General features: G+C 41.9%; 1 protein-coding gene across 1 annotated transcript; it reads left to right on the top strand.

Moving 5' to 3' along the window:
- The first annotated feature begins 1,700 nt into the window (after nucleotides 1–1,700).
- On the top strand, nucleotides 1,701–23,466 carry EAF1 (ELL associated factor 1). Its single transcript, XM_086467838.1, has 6 exons — nucleotides 1,701–1,804; nucleotides 5,402–5,496; nucleotides 8,726–8,862; nucleotides 11,415–11,581; nucleotides 18,277–18,507; nucleotides 20,565–23,466. Exons 1-6 carry the CDS (start codon nucleotides 1,702–1,704, stop codon nucleotides 20,609–20,611), a joined length of 780 nt encoding a protein of 259 aa, XP_086323964.1. The 5' UTR covers nucleotide 1,701; the 3' UTR covers nucleotides 20,612–23,466.
- The last annotated feature ends 313 nt before the right edge of the window (nucleotides 23,467–23,779 follow it).

The raw sequence follows: 23,779 nt of genomic DNA, 5'->3' as shown, positions 1-23,779 counted from the left end.
ATGCATTTACTACAACGTTACAGTGATCTGTCCTACCTGATGGACTGCAATACCACCAGATTTCTCTTAACTTCAGAAATCCTCCATCCAAACCAATAACTGCATACAACATCACACTGATGTCAATGAAGATATTTAACAGAGTCTACTGGTCTTCCCTCTACATCCTAGAAAGCTACCTAAAGAGAAAGATGGTGCAGCTCTAGGCTTATTTTCACTAAAACTGACTTTAAAACGAAAGCAAGGGCTTTGTTTCTTGTTAATCCCAATCAGAACACTTCAGAAAAATTGTAACTGAAAAACAGGTGACATTTAAAAGTCCCATTAAAGTTGACAAAACAAGCTGTATTCATGTTAGCATTTCTCCTTTCTGCTCTCACCTCTGTGAGAAAACATTTATAACACCACGTCACTCGAACAAGAGAGCAAAACCAGTACTGTGGTCCAAATGCCCATAGCCGGCCTGTGTCAGCATTCCTTCCACTCCTCCTGAGGATCCATGCCAGTTTCCACAATCAGAGGTGGTTTTATTTTCAGAAGTTAACAAAAATGGAGCAATGAAAAGAGCTCTGCGTAGGCTGGGAAGGGATCCAAATATTTTCTTTGATGTTAAACTAGTTCTGACCTGCCTTGCCACAAATATTCAGACCCCGAAAGATGGCACATGTGAATTAAATCCTGCATGGCCCAGTAACTCCCAGTGAAGCCCAGGTAGCCAAAAGGTGTATGTCAGTGCCTGGCAACAGGCATCGGTGTCATTTTACCAAAATGGAAATGAGAAAAACCCAACGATACCCACCCTAACGCAAAAAAAAAAAAAAAAAAAAAATAAAATATATATATATATATAAGTACTTCACTTACATATTTTACCTCATGATACAAATATGAACATAAAATACAAAAGTGTGCAAACGAAATAAAGAACTGTCAAAATTTTGTCCAGCTTCACAGGAGACAGACACCCTCTTTTTCCTTCAAAAACAACAGAAAAGGTTACAGAGAAAGGTTCCCTTGAAAGAAAGTCTCCTCAAGAAGAGTATACACTAAAAAAAGCTTAATCAGCAAAATTCTACTTTATGCCTGGCATGCTACAAAAAGATCGTTTATATTTCTTCACAGGACAAGCCAGGACAAAAAAAATATCCAGGGTGGCCCTTTCACTAACCCATTTGCGCTCAGAAAACGCTTCGGTAAGAAGTTAGCACGATGACAAACACCGTTTTAACAGCCTACGTGTAGGCTAAAGAGCTTTTTAAAGGTGTGTAATCCAGCCCTCAGACTGCACAGATAATGCCTCTGTGCAAGCTCCCGGTCCCCCCACAAGGGAACTGGCTTCCCGCCAACAGCTGCTCCCTCAGAGGGGACGGGGCCGCCGCCGCCGCCGCCGCCGCCGCCGCGCTGAACGCCCCGGCAGGGCAGGGCAGGCCCCTCCTGCCCTGCCCTCCCGAGGGCGGGGAGCGCCGGGCTCCCACCTCTTCTCTCAGGGACGCCCCTCGGGGGACCCGTACCCCCTTCGCGGGGACAGCAGCACCTGCTCGGCCCAGCGCCCCGGCCTCGCTTCGTCTCACCCCGCCGTACCCGCCGCCGCCAACCCCGGAGCAGTTTCCCGGCTGCACTCGGCCCCCGGAAGGGCGCCGGGCGGCAACGCACGGAGGAGAGGAAGGGACCGGCCGGGCCGGGAGGGGAGGGGACGGGGACATGAACGGCTCGGCGAACTCGCTGCTGGACAAGGAAGAGCACCCGCTGCAGCTGGGCGAGAGCTTCGAGCGGCGGCCCAAGGCCTCCTTCCACACCATCCGCTGTGAGCGCCACCCCCTCTCCCTCCCGGCGGGCTACGCCGCCGCTGCCGCCCTTTCTCCCCCCTCTCCTCCCGCTCCCTCCGTCCTGTCCCCCTGCCGCCTGCCCCGGCGGCGCTTCCCCTTCAGCCGCACCCACCGCTCCTGCTGGCGAGCCCCCTCTCCTTGAACGCCTTCCCGCCGGGCGGCCCCGGGTCGGAGGGGCAGTACCTGTCCGGCGCCCCGCCATCCTCACCGAGGTCTCCTCCCGGAGTCCCGCCGCCGTTTCTTACTCGTTAAGGGCCGACCCCTCCCCGCCGGCCTGCGGGGGCCTCCGGCCCGCCACGACGAAGCCTTGCTCTTGCCCTGTCCGCCCCTGCTCCTCACCGCCCCTTTCGCGCCACCACCCCGGGGCTTCGTTACCCCCTCAGCGCCCCTCTCCCTCCTTTCCCGCTCCCTCAGCGCCCATCTTCCCTCCCGCCACCCCGACGGGTGTTTTCCCCACAGAGGTGTCCCGCCCCGGCGGGCAGCCCGAGGGGCAAAGGGGATGGTGAGCGCTGGCCGAGGGCGCTGGTAGGGAGGAGGTTTGAGCGAGGCAGGCCAGGGCGGACGAACAGCTTTTCATGAAACGTGCGTGAATCGCTTCGGAGCATAAAACGATCCCCTCCGTGAGGGGGTGGCTTGCCAGTTTATTTTTGGGGTTTTTTGGTGGCACTTGCAGGACAGGACGCCGCAGGCCCCGGCGTGGCCAGAGTGTGTCTGGAGAGGAGCGCGGCTGGTCGGCAGCCGAAGCGCCCGCAGTTTGATTTTTAACTGGTTATTTTCGCGGTGAGGCAACGTGTAACCCAGCAGCCCCGTCCCTGGCTGTGCCGACGACTCCAGCCAGCTGTAATAAGTCACTTTCCAGGAAAGCGAGCAGAAATATCTCATTTACATACAGTACTGCCAAATAAGTGTAAAATAAATCCCGAGGTAGGGTCTTGAGCATCTATGAAGTTTTGGAATAACTGGGAAGAATATGCGATTTTTTTTTTTGAGTTGTCAGATATTATTGTGACTGCTGTGTTTAGCACTGGTTACATTTAATTTCATATTAGAAGATCGTTTTGAAGAGAAGCCCACTGGATCTCTGTACTTGAATTCTGTGGGCAAGAAATTGCTTTTCCTTCCCCTAAATGAGTCCAGGATTTAAAATTAGTGAATCACCAACAGTAAATGAAAGTAATGCTAAACTTACATTTCAGTAGCTTTGTATTAAGGTGGGGAATTTATACAGTTAACAGTAGGATTTTTTGGTTTATGATGCATAGTACTAGGCCCAGTCTCATGGCCCATGTTCATACACCACGAGTAAGTAATTTCGGTGATATTAGTCACCTGAGTGTGACTTGAAAGAACAGCTTTCTAGATGGAGCTGTTACCCAAGCAGATGGTCAATGACTGAGGCAAAGCTATTTTGCTCAATAGTAACCTCTGTCTAGTGGATTAGCACTTAAATTTTGTGTGTTTCACCCCTCTGGTTATACATAATTGCACCATGCTAAAAAAATACCATACCGTATGTTTGGTACATTTAACTGTTTATACATAACACTGAACGGTTTTATCCAGCACTGACTTACTAGCAAAGCTCCATTTATAAATCAAAATTTTAAAATAGCCCAACTATCAAATGAATGAGGTTGTTGTCTGATAGTGTATGACTTAAACCCAAGCCATATCCAAATCCAATACACTGGATTTCTAGAATCGGAAGTGCTTCAATAATCAATTTCTTAAGGGATTGCAAAGCCAAAGCTCTTCAGACTACAACTGGAAAAATGCAGTTGTATTTCAAAAGAGCTTTCTGTGTGCTGTATTTTCCATCTGTGACTTTCAAGTGAGATCTCTTCATTTCCTGGTTATGATTTTTTTTTCTAACTGTTGATCTGGAATGATTTATCTGGGATCCAGGCATTACATTGTTCCCATAATCCTCTTCACACAAACTATAATAAGAGGATTTTGTAGGCTAAATTTGTTTTGGCCTTCTTAAAATACTTCATTCCTTTCCATAATGTTTATGAAATACTGTGCTGAAAAACTGCATTATCCCTGGAAAACTCATCTTAAAAACATTTGGCTTTTGGAAAAAGGGCTGTGGTTTCATTTGGAGGGACATATGTGCACTTGATCTACAGCAAGATTAGCCAAGCACATACACTAGTAAGCTAACCAAATGAAAACAATTTGTTGAGTGTTTGTTTAGAATAACTGTATTTTGCTGATACCTAAGAAAGAAGTGTGATAGTGATATTCCTTTTAATTTAGTGACTGCGCCGTTGGAACTCTTGATCCCATTTTGGCAAAGACACTAGCTCTTACACAGCTGGTTTGTTTTATTTAGCAAGCTTGCACATAAAGTAGGTGGGAAACAATAGCTAGAAATAGATTGCTCAGTTGAAAATGAAGGGTATAATTTGGTCTGGCAGTTAAGGCATGAGGATTAAGTCAAGTGTGCCTGATTCTGCTTGTTGTGCTGTCAAAGTAAAACTCAATTAGACATTAACGTCCTCTTAATGAGAATTTATTACAAGCTAGGGTTTTGTGGGTTTTTTCCACAATTACGCTTTTCATAGTGGAATTATATTTTAAATTTGTTCTGAGATATGAATTTCTTATCTAATGCAGTAATTAAAAGCCTTGATGGTGACTATAATTGCACCTTTTCATATCCAGAGATGCTAGAATTGAATGGAGGCTTATTTTAAAAACAAACAACCAAAGCAAACCAACCTATATCTGTCTGATCTTATTTCACTTTGTCTAAATCCTCTGTCAAAATATTAGAGGTTTGATAGATTTTTCTCAGTTTTGTGGCTCATCAGCATGGCAGAATAATGAGGGGAAAATACTTTTAAGTTAAAATGTTCTCAGTTCAAATAAATAGACTAAACAGAAGTGCCTTGTTTGGGGGACAAAGCATTCTAGACAATGCGGCAAAAATACTTAAAGCTAGGGTTAGTTTAAAGCTGTTACAGTGTCTCACCTTAGTCATGCTTTCCATCTGCAGTGGCTTTGGACTAGCGCGGAGCCTTCTGAAGTAAGATCAGCACCTCTTTTTTCCTTACAGGTGAAATCTGAGGTCTCCTCTACCCTTGAGGAAGTATTGCGGAGGCAAGATAGCTGTTAAATAACCAGAAAAATCAGTAAGGCTAAGTGAATTGGTGTCACTAAATTAGTCTTTGTCACAGAGAGGGTCCTCAGGTTTGGAATTGGCAGGAGCCACGCAGAGCCTGAGTCTTGAAATTGGTACTGTTTTGAGATGCATGGTACAGGTTTATACTTGCTTGCAAAATCATCACTCAAAGCCTGGGGTTTGGAGAAGACTGCTTTTGGTCTTCAGACACAAGGTCTAGAACCTTACTTCCAATTTAAAAGGAAGTTTAGAACCTGGTACCATCGTATGACTGGGGCGTTGAGCATAGACAGATTGCGCTGCTGTGTTATTCCACCCCTGCTGTAAACACTAGCCTGTATTTTAACATTCCCTATAATCACAATAAATGTGCAGTGACTCTGCAGGGCAGGATGACCTTTCTGAAGACTCCAAGAAATGTAATCACAATTCTTTTCCTCTTTAGATGATTTTAAGCCAGCATCGATTGATACATCATGTGAGGGGGACCTCCAAGTGGGGAAAGGAGATGACGTAACAATCACTTTGCCACATATTCCAGTAAGTTTGTTATATATGTGTCCTTGTTTACTCTCCAACAAATTTGCAATGTAGTTACCGTCTAATGTAAATGTTACTTTCACTTTCATCTTTGTTAGTACAAGTGGGTTCAATATTTGAGCAGCCAGTCTTGTAGTGTGTTACCTTAGGAAAGGACTGCACAATCAAATCATTGCAAAGGCTTGTATTTGTAAGGTTGCAGTCTGTTCTTTACTTTTGATTCCTTCCTTCCAACTCTTCCTTGAATAACAAGAAGACTTTTACTGTTAGCTGAAGTTCTGTACCTGGTTTGCATTGATTTTTAGTGCTATAGCTTAAGGAAGAAAGGCAGGGTAATTTGGGCTTTAGTCAAGGGGTTTGGAGATTTCATCATTTGATGTTCAGAAGCCACAGGTAGGCCTGTAAGCCTATTCTTCCCATTACTAAAATGTGTACAGATAGCATAGAGGGTTCCCTGCCTTTAGCTTTGTCAGTGAAATCAAGGAGGGCGGTTCTGGTGAGTGGCAATGAAGTGGTTTCCCATCCACTTCCTCCTCAAATTATGCCATAAAGATCTACTGTGTGAGGATGACAGTCAAACAGCAATAAAAGAAGTGATCAAGCTGTTTATAGCTGCAGCTGTTTTGTAATTGAAGGTTCAGTGGTTTCCTTACCAAAACAGAAGAAAGTGCTTGCATGCTGGAACTGGATTTGTTTATTAGCTGAAGTTAATGCTATGTGTCAAGCCAATAAACCAGAATTCACAGACATCAGTGGGTTTGGTGGTTGCAGGGGGGCACCAGTCAGTTTGGAAGCAGTGTGTCACATCCTTTTGGTATTGTTTATTCCAGCGTGTTGGTGTTTTTAATTGGTAGGTGATGGTACTGTGATAATTCTCACTGAGTGAGGCTTTAGCCCGATTCCCCCCCACTCCTGTTTTTTACAAGGCTTTGGTCACCTTTAATGCTGCAGGAGGTCACATGCTGGGTTTTGCCTATAAAAACGGTGAGCATGGTAGTGCTATTTGAGAGCAGGTAACAATACGATGACTAGCAGTGGCATCCATCTTGGATTGACTGGGAACAGTGGTTTTCGTTCATCTTTTGTGTCGAACAACTTCACTTGTAATGTCCCTTTCCAAATCTCTGTGCTGATGAGTTTAATTCTGTTGCCTTCCCATGCGTATGAACATCTTCAAGCTTATAGTATGCTTTGGAGGCTTGGGCAGCTAACGGCACTCAACGCAGCCACTGTGCACAGGTTGTTTCGAGGCAGGGCTGCCTGGGTTCCGGACAGAGAGCTGGAAAACGCTGAGCGTACTGGAAAAGAGTGGGAAGGTTTGAGATAGTTTCATCCTGACAAGACTTACTGAATTTCTTAGATCCTGCTTTGGTTCTCAGTTGCCCAACAACTGGATAGGATTCAGATTCTAAGTTGTTTTTTGAAATTAATTGACTGGTCCCTGAGGTTATCTGGTAATTTGTTCAGTGGAGATATTTTGATGTCCCTTGCTGCTTGGATAAATTGAAATACTGTTTCTACATGTGGATTTAGTGGCTTCAATATTTGATAAACGGTCTTGGTTGGGGAAGTGAAGAATTTCTGTTTGTTAAAAACCCTCATGCATGAAAACAAATTGATTAAACGTCACCTGTTTCACCTGCTGCTTCCTCTATCCTGTAAAGAGGAGCCAGTGTTATTTGAGCACTAACATAAAACCTAAACATTCAATTTTAAATAGAAGGGTGGGACTGTTAACTTGCAGGGTTCTGTTTCTGCTGATTTTTTTCAGCCAAAATCACAGTCTTTTCTGAATTAGGCTTCTAGGTAGCAAACAAACTTTGATCAATTTTCATTAAATTTGTGCATTATACATTTCCTGACTTAGTGGTCAACAACGAGCAGGATTTGACTTTCAGCTTGCTTTTTATTCTCTTAAATGTTGCTTTCCTCTCTTAAATGTACAAGTGATAAAAATCTAACATGCTTTGAAGACTAGACTTTATTGAGACATCCTTTCTGAATTCTGTATATCTTACTGTATCTTTGTTGGCAATTCTGATTTTTCACCCTTACTGTTAACGAAGACATTTTAAATTCAAACGTATTCTATTAGTGATATGGAGAATAGGAATTGCATTCTGAGTGGTTAAAATATGATTGTTCATTTTTGCTACTGAGAATAAGATGTAGAAGAGTGCATTTTTTTCCTTTTCTCCCTGATTTTGGTTGCTTTTCTACAGCATGTGTACAAGTGCACATAAATAAACTTTTATTTTATTTCTTTTGTGCAGTAGCTATACGTTGCAGAGAAGTCTGAGAAGGTTTCATAGCTGAGAACATATTTCAGTATATCCCCTTCAAGTAATGTGTCCTTTTTTGACATGGCCAGGTGTGTGTCCATGCTGCTACGTGCAGGTAGACCATAGATTCTGCCTCCTGTAACCCCAAAACCAGGTGTATGAGCCAGCCTGTGCATGGATACAGGACAGCTGAGCATAATCTCAGCAGTATCAGTTTGCCAGTGTGCACCACCACTTGAGTTTGTCTTTATTGCTTCTCAGTCTAAGCCATTACACTTTTCTGGCTCTATGCAGCATTGTGTGGATGTGGGGGCTTTCTGGAAGGCGTCAAAATACCCTGTTTGCTTTTGAGAAGACTTTTCGGTGTAATTGCATGGCATCTACTTGTTAATCTGACTTTGAAGAAGGCAGCTGTTCTTACGTAGTTTGAGACAGTGCTTGTAATCCGCTGTGAAAAATACAGCCTCTTTTAAAAATATAAATTAAATACAAAGCAGTTTAAATTATTTTTCAATTGACCACATATTTCTTTCGGCAACAGTTCTGCTACACGAATAATTAAAACTTTATTTCTTATTGAAATCAAAGATTTGCAGAGCAGAAATGTCAAGATTTCTGACACTTGTCAGGGCCAGCTATGCAAATTCAGTTATGTTGCCAGTTTGGGAATGAGAACTGTAAATAATGGCAACGATGGAGAAGATGTTTTGTCACTGCAGAGACAGTTAAAATGATGAAAGGTGTAGGAGTGCTATGAGGAAACCTCTGATCTACTGCATATAACTGTATTTTTCCCTTTTCATGAATGAACATTTTCTGTAGGAACTAAACATTAACTGCTTAGCCTCTTGGTCAGAACAATACATATATTCATTTCTCTTAGTGTTTATAAACTTTTGTGTAGGGGAATATAACCAAACAAATGTGTGTTTTTTCTTTGATACCAGGGTTCAACTCCTCCAATGACTGTGTTTAAAGGAAATAAAAGGCCATATCAGAAGGACTGTGTGCTTATTATCAATCATGACACTGGGGAATATGTGCTGGAAAAACTTAGTAGCAGCATTCAAGTCAAGAAAACAAGGTAAAGCCAGGGACGGGGCTGTTGATAGGATTAATACGTGCTGAAGTTTCTTCTTCAGACTGTCTTTTGAACCATAACTCAAGTTTTCTTTTATTTTGTAGTGATGTTTAATTACTAAGCCTTATGGGCTTTACATGGCCAATTATCTTGCATAAAAATGCAAATAGGATTGTGAATCCAAGAGTAAAGAATTTGTAAATTCTCCACTGCTGAAAGGACATAATTATAGTTTGCAATGAAAGACCTCTGATTTGAAGCTTTGGAAGCTGGCTGAGGGATGGGATGTGTTTCAGGAATCTCTAGTTAGCTGAAAAAGACCATGGAAATATTAGGCTGTCAAAAGGATTGTTGGACTTTCTAGGTTTGTTCCCTACAGATTCCTGTGGGAGTCATGATGCTTTAATAATATACTCTTAGGGAACAAGAAACATTCATCCCTATATTGGATCAGTGATATGTAAAGTGGAACATAAATCCAAAGTGTCCAGCTGCTGGGGAACTGTAGAAATAACAGTTATGAGGTTCTGCCTAGAAGAACTGCTGAGGCCAGAAATCCTCTCTGACCCAATATTTGTACTTCACTGCACAAAGTGTGCAGCTGGAACATGTTTAGTAATCTTGCTGCTCTGCAAGTATCTGAAGTTTCTGGATCATGTTTTTTCAGCATCACTGGATCACAGGTTATTGAGATCTAAAGAGAAAGCAGTTATTCAAATGTCTCGTGAAGAAGCTCTTAAATAGTTTTACTAGTTTTACATTTAAAAAAAATGTCTTTATTGCAGAGTAGAACTTTTAGGTGCTAAAACTACTAGAAATGTGGGTTGCAGCTCATCAGCAGTTGACTGGAAGTTTGCCAAGAACACCTTGCATTCAAGCTAAATGGACTGTAACAGTCCTCTGACTCAGTGATGTGAAAACTCATCCTTGTGGCATTCATCTTGTCCAGTGGATATGAGCACATCATAGATGAGATTTGAATTCCCAATTTAAGTTCTGCTGGACTTTGTCAGAAAGGAGCAAAAAAGTGCAGGAGGGTTTGGGTTGAGTGAGGTGTTTGGACCCACGGAGTTTTGGCTCTAGTGAGGTGAACAATATTTCGATTTTTCTCAAGCAGAGACATGGTAGTAAAAAATTGGGGATCCCTCTTTTGAGGAATAGTGCTTTGCAAAGTCATTCAGTTTTCTAGATCAGAAGGGTCTTTTTTTTTTTTTTCATGGCTACTTTGATCTTTAATGACCTGTTGTCACTATGTGGGAGCAGAGTTTTTAGTGTTAACATCCTGATGACATTCGTGAGAGAGTAATTGCACTTTTTCTGCATAAAACCTTCTGACCTTCTGTAGTTCCAAGAGCATAATTAATCCTGGAAGCAGTCTTTTGCTTTTACCTTTCACTTCATACAATGAGTGTATTCCCAAACCCTCACTTCTGTTGTAAATGACTGTGTAAACTGCATTAATGTGGTATCTAATAGCTGCGTTTCAGTGATGAATGAAGAGGTGATTCTGTGCCTAATTTTTGAGGTTGCATCTACAATTCCATGAGGCACAGAGATACCTGAGTTAGTGCTACATGTACTAGCTGAGATACCGGGAGCAGTTTAGGTGAAGGCCCAGGAAGTTCCGCACGGGCTAGCTGAGCTCATTCCTCAGGGGATTAGCTCACAGGCACAAAGTGTCACACTGCTGAGCTGGGACCCTCCTAGAACCAAAACTGAACTCTGGTATCCACATAAGCTTCTTCTGTGCTGCACTACATAAAGCCATACCCCCAAAGGCTTTATGCAATAAATAAAGCACACACTTTAAACTCATTATGGTGTGCCGTAGAGGGACTTGAATAAGTATTTTGGTTTGGGTTTGGTTTTTTTTTCTGCCAAGGATCTTGGTTGTCCTACGATCTCAATCATGTTGTTAATTCAGTAAAAGGAAGAAATATCCGATTTGAGTTGAGCAGCTAGGCATAGCGTTATTCTGGAGACTATTTCCCACTAAGGAAACAGCTTAAACTATTTTTAAGGGATAGTAGCAAATGAATGAAAAACAGGAATTAAATGCTTGTATGCTGTATTTGGCAGTAAGAATGATTGCTCTAGTCAGGTTGACCTCTTAAGAGAGTTCAGTTTGAGATGATTTAATTGCAAGTGAGAAAATTGTTTCTTTTGCTGTGATTGTTTTAAGCAGGATTTTGTTATGAGTGGATTTGTTTTATCATGTAGTTACTTTAAATGACTACAATTGCTTGTTCTTTTTTAAACATACAAATACTAATTGCTAAATCAAAGCCTTCGTTGTTCTTCAAGTAGAGAATTTGGCACTGCTGAACCACATCTGGATTTGAAAATAAATTTTGTAAGGGCGTTGCAGTGTAGGCATATATGCTTATTTTTTATTGAAAGCAAGTGTTGCCTACAGAAAGCTGTAATGCACTGTTTATAAAACAAAGTAGAGATCTATACAACAGGAAGTCGCAGATGAGGCATTAGTACAAGGGTGCTGAAAAAGCTGAACATAGTTGCACAGTACCACTGAATGTCTCTGGTTGTTTTTTCAGAGCAGAGGGCAGCAGTAAGATCCAAGCCCGAATAGAACAACAGTCTGCCCGAGCATCCCAGCCTCCTTCACAGTTCAGAGCCCCCCCCAAGCCAGCAGTTGGACCTAAAACTTCTCCTCTGAAAGATAATCCTTCTCCTGAGCCTCAGCTGGATGACATTAAGAGAGGTAAAGAAGGGTTTGCAGTTTCCTGTTTGGTTTTGTCTTTCTTCTTTATAGTAAAAACTATGACCATGCAATTTATAGAAACGTTAGAATGTTCGGGGATTAAAAGATAGTATTTGACAGCTGGTTTGTCATCGTTATATCTCATTTTAGGGCATCTTAGTGAATTATTTATTCTCTTCTGCCAGCATAGGTGTTTATGCTGCAGTTTTCTCTGGCATGAGAGGACTTCCTCTTTTTGGATAATTTTCTCTCTTCCAAATTATTTCTCTGTTCTGAAAAGAAGACAAAATAAGTGTGAATTCAGAAACCTGTAGCTGAGTGCCTGACGAGTTGAATGGGTGTCTTAGGCAACGACAACAGCGAGAACTAAAGCTAATGGTCCAAGGTCTAGTTATGTAATCAAGTAACTTGGACGAAAGTTATTCCCGCACTGCGTAAGGTTGGAGCCATTTGCCAGTGGGATGGAAGGGCTGGGTGGCTGTGTTCCTGTCACAAGACCTGGAGCTTGTGCCATGCCAAGTAGTGCTAGCAGGGGAGGATGAGAGAGTGAGTGAACAACCCTGCAGCTTCCCCTTTACAGCTTCTCTGCAGCTTTGATCACATCTGCCATATAGTTGCTGTACTTCTGTCAAAGTCCCTTGAAGGGGTAACTGGCTCAGCGCAGCCTCCTGCTCAAGCAATGCTTTGTCTCAGTGTTTCACTGCGGGCAGGACGCACTTTCTTTGCCCGTGTCCATCCTTTCATACTGGTGTGATAATCTGGTTTTGCTGTGGATATCACAGTCAGAATGAGGAAGACTTCAAATTTAAATTTTTGTTTGGTTCTCTTGTCTTGCACCAAATGCAATTATTTTAAGATTGTTCTTTCTGTGTAGTATTTTTTTCTGTGTCTTTTTTTTTTCTCTTTTTTTTTCACTGTCCTGTATAGCTATTTTTGTCTGTAGACTTAGCCTGTGTTAATTGCCCAGACTATGTTAATTACTTCACAGGGTATTTTTTCAGTTCATGGTAATCACTAGGTGACAGTTTTACTGCTGAGCTATCTGTGTGTTTGCATAGGTGCTGACTGGTCTCGCTCTTTCACAGCACAAATACCTGGACGCTGGTCAGCAGACAGAATCAATGTCTGAGGGTGTTAGCTACAGTTCCCTTAGCTGCAGTGCCATTTTTATTTTCTGTGTGATAGGTAAGGAGAAAGATAACAGGTGATATATCAATTTAAGTATTGCATCAGTTGTGAATTTTAAATGCCTGTTCTTATAGTGTGTAATAAGTTACTTAACCGTTGGGGCATTCTTGTATACGTACAGCAATTTGTAAAGGTCATGTTATAGTAAACTATTGACATTTGTCTGGTGTGACATCTGTTCTACAAAGACCATTTTCTACTGGTCTAAAATATTAGTCATATTGTTTAGAACTGTCCTAGCAATTTTTTTTTTTTTGCCACCTGATCATCTTTTATTGGAAAGTACCTCCAAATAAATAATCTGTAGAGTTTTGTTTCCAGAATCAAGCAAAAGAACACCTGACTTGGAGTAAAAACAGGACTTCAAGTTGGTGTTTTATAGGGAGCACCATTCAAGGCCAAAAAGAGTGCAAATACCTGGGTAGGGTTTTTTTGGCTTACATTACATGCTCTTTATAACTTTTTCCCAGCATTGATTATCTGGAGTGTCAGCATTACTAAACCATTTATATCATAAGAACCTACTTGGGAAAGGTAGAACTAAAATGGCACCATTCTGCAATTAAAATAATGAATAAAACTTAACGGTAAAAGCTGTGAGATAGTCTTCAGTCCTGTTATCTTCCCCTACTGTGTCTTTTTATGAATAAAGACTTCTAAGTTCTTAAGAGGCTGTGTTCTTTCCATTCAAGCAGTAGCTTTCATTTTGGGTGAAGTACCTCCTTTATGAAAGCAAGCTAAACAAAGCTGAAATTCTGTGGTTTTTTCTTTAATGGACACGGCACAGAACTTGCAAGCCCTAAAGGAGGTGATTGAAAGGATCTCCAGTGCTATGACACTTCCTTGCTCCCAGAGTGCCCTACTTAAGGGTGTGGTAGGATACACAACCCTCGTGATGTTTAACAATAGTTTTAAGGTAACCTCAGTGCAAGTTTCTGCTTTCCCCTAGTACCCTCAGCTGTGCATTCCATAGCTCTCCTTACAGATGAGCTGGGAAACAAGCTTTCAGGTAGGTCAGTTTTCTGTCCCATTACACAGTTGTTCAAATGACAGCACCTGAGGACAGAGTCAGAGCCTGTGGGAGCTGAAGAAGTCCTTTCCTTCATGCAGAGAGGCCTTTGGGAGGCTGTATCTAGGGGTCTTGCACCAGAGGAGTCTTTTCCCCTCCAAGCTTTTATATTGTCCTCCTGCCCAAAGGGAGCAAAAGAGAGGGTTAGAGCTTGTTCCTTTGAGTACTTGGCTACATCTGATAATATTTCATTAAGCGGTGAGCATTTGCACACGTATACTGCAACAGCCATTTATGTACATGAAATAATCAGCATTTATCACATGTGTTTGACCACAACAGAAATGTTTTCAATAACATTGACATAATTACAGCATGCCGTACTTGGGGGAAAAAAAAAAAAAAAAAACAACCCAAAACAAAACCCAAAACAAAACCACAGAAACTTTTTTCTGGTTTGGAGACTGTAAATTCAGTGCTTGAAAATCTCAGCAGATCTTGTTTACCTAATGTGCAACTGTAGTGGGTAAGGATGATGCCATAGCACTGTATTTGTCTCTCAAGAGCACCTCAGTCAAATTTCTTGCACTTCACTGTGAAATACTGCCTCTTCTAGCTGCCATCTCTGCGTGCTCAAAGTGCCAATATCAACTTGATTTCTCTCCACCTTGCATACCATTATTAACAGTAAGCATTCTGCTATGGATGTACAACCTCATCCTGCTTAAAGCTGAATGACTTTATTTCTGAAAGTCCTTGGCATTCTGGCAGCCCAAGGTTAGGGGTTTAGTGAGAAATGCTGCATAGCCTATTGGAATTGAGATAAGAAGTAAGAACCCTTAGACATGAATATGGAAAGAAATTAGGGCATTTGATGCAGAATATATACAGAAGACAGCCCTGTTGAGAAAGGCTGTTCTTTTTGTGTAATGATTCCTGACCTTGAAATTTTTTTTACTCTAAAAACGGCATTGACTGCCGGTGTAAAACAGTAAGCCGTTTTGTTTTCTTGAAAGGAAGCCTACAGTTATAACATGAAATGTGCAAAAGCTAAGGTTCCCCTAGCAATGTCAGCCTTTTCAGATGATGTAGACTCAATTAAGGCAAGTGCTTGGAACTATACTATATGGAAAGCTTTTTTAGAAGTAACTGCTGCACATCCTAACTCTTGTCACCTTTTAAACCTTAAAGGTGCATCAATATAAGGCATTTGATCTTGCGGCACAAAAAGATCTAGGAAAGGTCTGATTCTTTCATTGTCACTTAACATGTATGTACACACATATATACACACGTATATACACACAACTATTTGAATTGGAGGCACTGCAAGGAAATGTTTAGCCAAGGCTTCAGTACCTATAACTGCACTAAGCATAACAGGCAAATAAGAAAATGCAAAATTGGGCAATTTTAAAGTGGATATGTTTTTCTTATAAGGCTTTGGTGTCATCATTGGCTTAGCCGCCACCTTTGACAGGGTGACACAAGAGGGTTTTGAATAGACTCCCTTAGTGGTCCTGCTGGAGTTCTGCCTGACAGACTTCTAGCGATGCAGCAGCCACCATAACATTAGTGAAAACATTTACTTTTTTCTCATCTGCGCAGACAAGGTGTTCAGAATTCTGGGCTCAAGGAATTAAGCGGCAAGAGAGCTGAGGGGAAGCTGACAGCCTGGGAGGCAAAAGTTGGCTAGAAAATGGGCTCAGATCAAGCTTCTACCAGTGACCACTGTCACTGGGAACACTCTTAACTTCCCAGCCCTTGAAGCTTGTGATATTGGTGCTCTTCTGCTCTCTCTGTCTGTATTCAGTGTAGTGGACCTTACCACTTCTTCTGAGGCATTCTCCCTTTCCCTCCTCATACTCAAAACTCTTTTGTGGGCTCTTAAGTTTTCTGCCTCCCCAGCAGAAACCCCTCATTTTTCAATCTGACACTAATCTCTAATTCTGTTTAAAATTAGCCAGGCTAATCTTCCTTTCCCATTCATCAGACTGCGTCATTTCCTTCCTTCAGTTATCTTCTCACCTACTGTATCGAGTTCAAACTTCTTATTTAATTTTTTTTCTAGTTCTCTAGTTCTTTTCCCTTTCACCACCAATGCCTCTTAGATAGCTCCATCATCTTCACACTATTTTATATGCTGCTTTCTGGGCTGCTATGTTCTTCTCAGCCCATATGCCAACACTCCTCCATTTCAGCCATAGACTCTCTTGCTCTGTGAGCATATGTGTGTGATTCTCTGACACTTGTCCTGTGTTAGACTTGTTTATTGAATCTTTTTGCAATATGGACTGTGGTCTGTACGTGATAGTGCTTGCTACAATTCAGGATATTCTAACAATGTATTATTATCATCACTATAACTTATAGCTAGCAACTCCATCACTAGAAGTATGTGGAAATTTTATGTCATTAAGCTAGGGGAAAAAAAAATAAATATGGGCATTTTACAGGGCTAGAACCCTTATTCCTGTTTACCTTTCCTTTAGCTTTCCCCTGTGAATTTCTTAGCCCTGAACGCAGGCAACATTTACAGTTTGAAATCCTCGATTTGGGTAGGCTGAGAACAGTGACTTACAAGTGCTCATTTGTCTGTGTATCAGACTCCAGGCATGAAATGGATTTTTAAAGTCTGCAGGATGCTGTTGGGAGGGAATAAGGGAGAAAGACATTACAGTACAAAGTAGTATCTTCTGTTGGCCTAATCGTATATTCTTACTCCCTCTTCCAGTGGTCTCTTATGCTATGTCTTCAAGGTGGTAGAGTAGGTTTTACCTGGCGTACTAATAAAGTACAGAGAACACGAGTGGTCTAGTCAGGGATCTGGGTTTAGGAAGTAGGTTGGAGGAACGACCCCACTATCCTTAAGTACCCAGCTGGAGTTAGTCATATGGTTGTTCCCTTTCAATATGTCTTCCTTTGTCTCTGATTTGCTATAACTATAGCATTTGAAATTGAGCTCTGAACTTTGAAATTGAAAAATAGCAGTTTAAAACCGACAAAAGAAAACTTAATTTTTCAAAGCAATACATGCTGAGCTAGAGGAACTCTCTCCAGCAAATAATGTGGAGGCTGAAAACATAGCTGTTACTCTATAGTGTTAAGCAGCTCAGGGAAAATGGATCTTACTACAAAAGGGAAACATTCCAGTTGCACAGACTTACTCCTGCAGGGGCTGAAGATAAGAAGCATTAAAATTGTGCCATTTTTACATAAAGGAAAGACTCATTTTACATGATCTGGCTATGCTATACACAAGAAGGATGTCCCCAGCTGAGGACCTGGGGTTCATCTCGCTCTGACACACATCTGACCTAAGGTAAATTACTCCTGGCATCAGTTCTCCATTTATCAGGTAGAGATGATAATACCTCATCTCTCCCTTCTTTCAGTCTTGTCCTTTAGCTTTCTGACTTCTCTGGGGCAAGCACTGAGTTCTAACCCTGTGGTTTAGAACTGTTAGCACAACAAAAGCCTAAATTTTGAAGATTTTACATCCTACGCTTAACGTATGTGTGAATATTGTTCTCTCATGAAAACCTGCCTCGGTGAACTGAGTCATTAGATACTGAGCTTTGTGGGTGAATACACAATAATTGTCCTCTAATAGTGTTTAGGCCCCTTACAATTATGACAAATTTAACAATATGATATGATTTGGGGTGATTTACCTTAATAGCTGTTTAGTAACCAGTCGTTCAGCCAACACTAGCTGTTGCTGATGGGGCTGTCATGGTATTTCAGTGTTTCTTTGCACTGGAAACTCTGAAGTGGGGTGTGTCTGACTTGAATGACTTCACAGCTTCAAAGTTATCTCTGTATTTTCCTGGCTACTTGTAAGCTCTATTGCAGGTTAAGATATTACTACCACTCCCCAACATGCGAATATTCTCATCTATTCTCTTCTGCCTCACTGTGAAGTTATCCAACATCATCCATCTGCTTCTGAAGTTTGTTTGGAATGAGTTGTGTGACTTTGCACTGGAGCAGTTTCATAGATTATCTGAAGTCAAGGCAGTTTCTTTGTGATCATATGCCTGTGCCCTCCCCCCGCTTTTTGTGTTTTCCAAAAGCCTGAGTGTTGCTGACATCTAACAATCTAGATTCCTTCACATTAAGATGCTTTTAAAAAATGGGCTGGCTGTTGGCCTGTAAAACTTAATCAGGAAACATACTTACTTTGTATGTAGAACATGTAACCTGTCAAAAATAAGGAAGCAGTAAGTGCTTTCAGGAGTGTAAAGTATGTAAATAATAACAGTGGAAGTGAAGGTTTTGTGATACTAACCTATGCTGTTGCTTCTTTAAAACTAGCCACAACAACTAAGTAAAAAAGTTTTCAGAATTTTTTGGTTTTCCTTCCTGTCTCTTTCATGTGAGATATTTTGATGTGATAAATTATGCTTGATAAAACTGTTGCATTTTCACATTCTTCTCCAAAATTCCATGGGGCACTGTTTATGGTTTCAGCCAGATGAATGTCCTTTTATTTCAGAGCTGAGAGCAGAGGTTGAAATTATTGAGCAGATGAGCAGCAGCAGTGGAAGCAGCTCATCGGATTCAGAAACCTCATCTGGGAGTGAAGATGAAAGCTCCAGCAGTGAGGGGGAAGAGCCGGCACATGTTTCCCCTTCCCAGCCACCACACCAGCAGTATAACAACAGGAATGCTGTTGCTAACGGCACCAGCAGGCCGCAAGGAAGCAATCAGCTCATGAACACGCTCCGTAAGTAAAGGCTTGTGTCTTTTCGCTGTGGGAAGCTGCTTGAGACCACTCGTTTTCTTAGCACGTTAGGCTAACTCCGTGAAGTGCAATTTGCCAAATGGTAATCCCAGGGAGTTGCACTGGCTGCAATAATGTGGGCAGGTTTTTCAAACAGAGGGCCGAGACCTGTCTGAAGGTGTGGAGATTGCTTCAGTTTGGTCTAGAGCCTGTTGGCATCGGTGTAATGGCCCCCATTGTTTGTGCTGAGCCTTGATTCAGGCCTCCAGGTGGAATGAGAAAAGCGTCACTGTGGGAGGATCTGATGCACTGGAGGATGGGAATTATTTTGACTCGAAAACACAGATTAGACATAAATAGTGAGATTGTCACGTGTGTCAGTTAAAGGTCTGTAAAGAATTGTGAATGGTACAAGGCTGCCCTATGGTCATAAATGCACAGTCTCTGTGGTCTTCATTATTAGCTGTATTGCTTTGTTAGAGTGTTCATACTGTGTTGGTCTCAGCTGCATTTTCACAAATAGGAAAGGAAATTCAAAGTGTGACATACTTGGTTAAAAATACTACAGCTGTGGCGTTTGCAAGCATTGAATCAGTTCAAACTCACTCCTTTTAAAAAGTGTAAAAAATGTTTTTAAAGCATAGTTTTGTCCCATGAGACTGTGTCTGGGGAGATGGTGTACATCTGTGTTACTCTTTCCTTATGCTAGATCCAAGTATATTCTAACTCAGTGGAGTTAAAATATTGCATTTACAAGAAACTAGAAATTAGTTATCATAAATTGTTCTTAATTCCTCCTGGGGCATGTCTGTGTACATCTCTTGGCACCCACACACAGGGAACTGGTGGAGTTGAAATATAGATAAATGAAGGGTTTCCAGCTTTGAGAAGACAAGTATGTTATACACACAATACTGAAAAGGCCTGCTGGAAAACTGCAGAGACCTGTCAGTCTTCCTATCAGTAATGAATGTCTAAGTGAAATCCAAAGTTCAACAAAATCAGTAGGACTCTTTCCATTTCCCTGTTTCTGGTTGTGAGCTGCCTCTTCCCTGCTTCTCCTGGGCCATGACAATACTGCGTAGGTCATTGAAAGCCAAGAAGCTTCTGACTCCAGCAGAATTTGGCAACTGGTAGGGTAGCTCCTTTTTTCAGACAATGTTTTTTGCCTTTGGATTTAAAATGCTTTTGCCAAGCATCAGTATGTCCTTGAGCATTCAAGTCGCTGGTGACCCTCTACATGAGGAGGTTCACCATGCTTACCATAACCCGAGTTCTTGTTTCACAAAAGGGAGGAGGAGGTGAAGAAATCCAGGGCATAGCCGTTGCCTAGCTGCTCTGCAGCTGTTTGGGGCAGGGCCGTGGGAGAACGCTGGAACAGCTCGGTCTGGTTACCAGAAATTCTTGCCCCCTTTTATCCCCGCCACCTCACCAAGTCACAAGTGCCCTGCAAAACAGGGTCTGAGACTGTCGGTCTGATCCGTATCCTGGCCTGGCCGCCTTTTGTCTGATCTCTCTTTGCGCTTTGGAGGCAGGCCTTCACTGTCACAGCATGTGTCAGCTTAGATCAGCCGATAGCCGGGAGTTGTGATGGCTTTAACATTCCATTTGGTTTATTGACATGCGTAGGCCTTGTCTTGGCTACCCAAACGGCCTTAAAACAAAAAAAATCGATTTTTAAAAGGGCTGAGAAAGCGAGGGAATTCCCCAATGCCTTGTCCCAGAGTCATATAGGGGAGCTTGACTGGGTAGAGGCTGCAGAATGCCTTCTGCCCATGCTGGTCTCCTACCAGAGAGCAGCTTTGGTGGCTGTGGAGCCAAGGACGCTCAGTTTGGCCTGGATCTGACTGTGTAGTGGCCCCATGCAGCTCCTAATGTTCTTGGGCATGGAGAACCGTTCAATTAAATGACAGATGATATTTGCATTCACTTCTTGTGTTATTCTTATTTAAATCTTCCAGTGTAAATGTGACTGTTCTTTGGTTTGATTGCCACGAAATGTGAAATGTGAATTAACGCCTACTCACTTGTTGTGTTTTGTTGGTTTTTGTTTTCCATAGGAAATGACTTGCAGTTGAGTGAGTCTGGGAGCGACAGTGATGACTAGAGGCTGAGCTTTTGCTGTTTCTGTTACATATACATGAAGAACTAATTTACCTTGAAGTGATCCTAGTGCTTATGAAGAGGAGCTGGCACAGCGATAGTTCCATGTGTGGAATTTTAATAGGAGAAATGCATAGCCCTACAAAATAGCAAATGTTGAGGGCTGGTTTACTTTGTGAATTAAGTGTATATTTTGTGTATATTCTTATTCTTTTAAAGCTTTAAATAGATATGTACAGTGGGTAAGCCAGTATATGTTCCTATCTATGTTCATGTCCATCATCTGCAAGTTTAATGTGTAACTATATGATGTAATCTGCAAATGTCTTGTTTGTGGAAGATACTCAGCCCATCATGACCTTTGGGGGGGACTTTTGTATATAGGGTGAGCATGAGCCAACAATGAGTTTAAAAAACCATGCAGGAGCTAGTGCGTGCACTGAAGTGGGACTGTCGTAAATTAAGTTTCAATACTAACTTGATTTCTTTGGTTTGGGACTTTTCTAATGTCTTTTTATTGCTATTTATGGTTGATTTAATGGACTTACTTTTAGACAGTTAGAAAATGGAAATCATGAAACCATGTTTGCCACAAACCTTGCTGCACCGGTGCCTTATAAGCAGGTTTTTTAAATAGCGCTTCGATCCCTGACACCTTTTCTATAGGGAGCAATACTGAAACCTCAGATGGCTTTTGCAAACAGGAGCTGTATTTCACATGCAGCCAGCTGGACTCTGAGGGCAGTTACTGTAGCAAGGTAAAGGATATACATCAGTCACGTGAACACATCCAAATAAGAACCAGATTAGCATTTTCTTTTGCAACTGAAGTGTCTCGTTTAACCCAGACATTCAGACCTAGTCTTCAGAAATATGTAGGAGCCCGATTACCAATGAAATTGCAATGTCACAAATACAAGATATTGGACTTAACTGGAATTGTAAGACCAAAGCCCTCTTTGCAGTTTCCTAGAGAATGCAGAAAGAAGAGGTGACTGAACAATTAACCGTGAAACAGCAGAATTCTCTATCCCACCACGGTTGTCCAGGTAGACTTCAGTCCATACTGTTGTTGGACGGGATCTCTGTGCTTGGCAGGAGTACACAGAGCAGGAAATATTTGCCTAGGGTGAAATTCACCCCTGTTTAAGGGGGTTTAAAGGGTGCTTAGTTGGGTTGTCATTAACTTTTTTTGCTTGCATGAAGATGAGTGCCACAGGCAGCCTGTTACAGCTTGAACACCAGGCTGACTTTTTAAAACCAAAATTGAACTGACATAGGACAAGTGGTGCCATAGTTGTGGTGTCATCCAGGGGAATGAGAAGCTGAATTGAATGCCTCTCCGTTCTTAAGTGTCTGCTTTGTACTGCTTTTGTCTGGTAGTTTGTGTTTTAACTCCTGTTTACTGAGCTCTTTCCTTTTTTTTTTTTTAAGGTGTTGAAGAGCAAGGGGACATTTGAAGGGAGATTTTACTAAATGGTTTATTTTTTTGCATTAGATACATATTTAGGCATATTTTTGCATTATTGTACATACATTTAAAAATACTTGGTTTTTTAAAAGTGTTTTGTGATGTGGGTACATATTTTAACAGACAATTATGAAATATACTTGATGTAAAGCCACAATTGCTCTCCTTTTTTTTCTTTTTTTTTTCCCCCCCCTGTTCCTCCTCCGACAGTAAAAGTGCTTTGTTTTAGCAAGCTTTTACCAATTTGGTATTTTACACCTTGGTGTAGGAGATTTGCATGGTAGTTGAAGGTCTAATTAATGCTTCTGACTTTTCCTCAGCTTAAGATCTGAGTAAGCAGGGAGGCATTTCTCTGATGCCATTTCCTCATTATTGGAGCTTATTCCTGAGTTCTGTTGACTTTATTTGCGCTTAAATGGAGCAGCGGTGCAGCATTTTCATTGCTTACCATTTGCTGGCTGCTCATGCACTCTAAAATCCAGGACATGTCATAGGAAGTTTACTAATTATGTGTAAATAAAATAGGTGAAACTTAGGATAAGACACCACCAGGCTCCATTGATTTGAATTGCCAGTTTAATTACAGTTTAGATCAGCGAGTGGGAAAGCTTCATTCAGATAATCAATTTCTGCCTTGTTTTGTATTTGTACTCTAGGTCACTTTTCCTTGCTGTCCCTCACTAGAAGGTTTCTCCCCCTCCCTGTTTGTGGACAACCAAATCAACATATTTTCACACAGCCACACCACTTTTAAGCTACATTTGGCCATCCTTTGCGTCCCCTGGCGATGTGTCCTTTCAAGGGAGGCCAGCCTGTTGTTTCCGAGCTGTTTAGCTGCAGGTCCCACACCCAGACCACAGTGTCTGGCTGCCCGTGGGGCTGGTGAGTGACAGTGGCCCGCAGCGTGCTCGTGGGCGTAAGCAGGCCAGTCCCTATGCGTGTGTGACCCGCCCGTCCCCTCCCTGCCACTGTGTCCCAAGCGGCTTCTGGCATCTCCTGCCTGAGAAGCTCCCCGGGATCTCCAGCCTTCCCACAGCTCTCACGGGTACGTGGGACATGTCTTGTGAAGGTGAGCCACGTGGAGGCTTCAGTGGGCACCTTGTGAGATCAGAAAGGGTGGCTGCTGCTTTTTCCCTTTTTCTAAAGACACATGTGAGTGTGTTTTAAAGCCATTGCCAGCCTGACATTTCGATCGGGGCTCTTAAAGTTTTATGTTTCGTATATTAGGAAATAGTAAACATTGTCTGTTCCTGTTACATGGTTGTTCATTTGTTCATGATTTGCAGCAAGTTTTATTCAGGTGGAAATTGGAATTCAAATTACTTGCAGAAAAGCAGTTATTTAGAATTCTTTTAATTAGTTGGCAATATCTGTAACATGCTGGTGAAATAAAAGTTGACTAAAATATGTTTTGATTAAACTTGTTAATGAAACTGAGTATTCCTGGTTTATTTCTGGTGGGTTCTAATCCTGCAGGATTTTAGCACTAGCAGATCTCACCACCTCACACTAATTTTTCCACGTAAAGTAGGAACATCTTTTATATGCCAGTTAGTTTAAATGTGAATTAACGGTGCATATGGAATGCAATTTTCTGAGTGAACTGAAACTGAGTAAATAGTTCTTTGCATTCATGGGGGAGCTGCCTGCTGGCTATGGCGAGGTTAGCAGTTCAAGACAGCTTTGGTTTATTCTGGTCAG

The sequence above is a fragment of the Leptosomus discolor genome, chromosome 7, assembly GCF_034619465.1.
Source record: "Leptosomus discolor isolate bLepDis1 chromosome 7, bLepDis1.hap2, whole genome shotgun sequence".
NCBI lineage: Eukaryota > Metazoa > Chordata > Aves > Leptosomiformes > Leptosomidae > Leptosomus > Leptosomus discolor.
Note: the sequence above shows the minus strand (reverse complement) of the source record. Positions and strands in the feature narration are given on the sequence as shown.

Coding starts and splice junctions, on each gene's coding strand:
- EAF1 (XM_086467838.1), top strand. CDS start 1,702: ATGAACGGCTCGGCGAACTCGCTGCTGGACAAGGAAGAGCACCCGCTG. Junction 5,497..8,725: donor TCACTTTGCCACATATTCCA/GTAAGTTTGTTA, acceptor CTTTGATACCAG/GGTTCAACTCCTCCAATGAC. Junction 8,863..11,414: donor ATTCAAGTCAAGAAAACAAG/GTAAAGCCAGGG, acceptor TTGTTTTTTCAG/AGCAGAGGGCAGCAGTAAGA.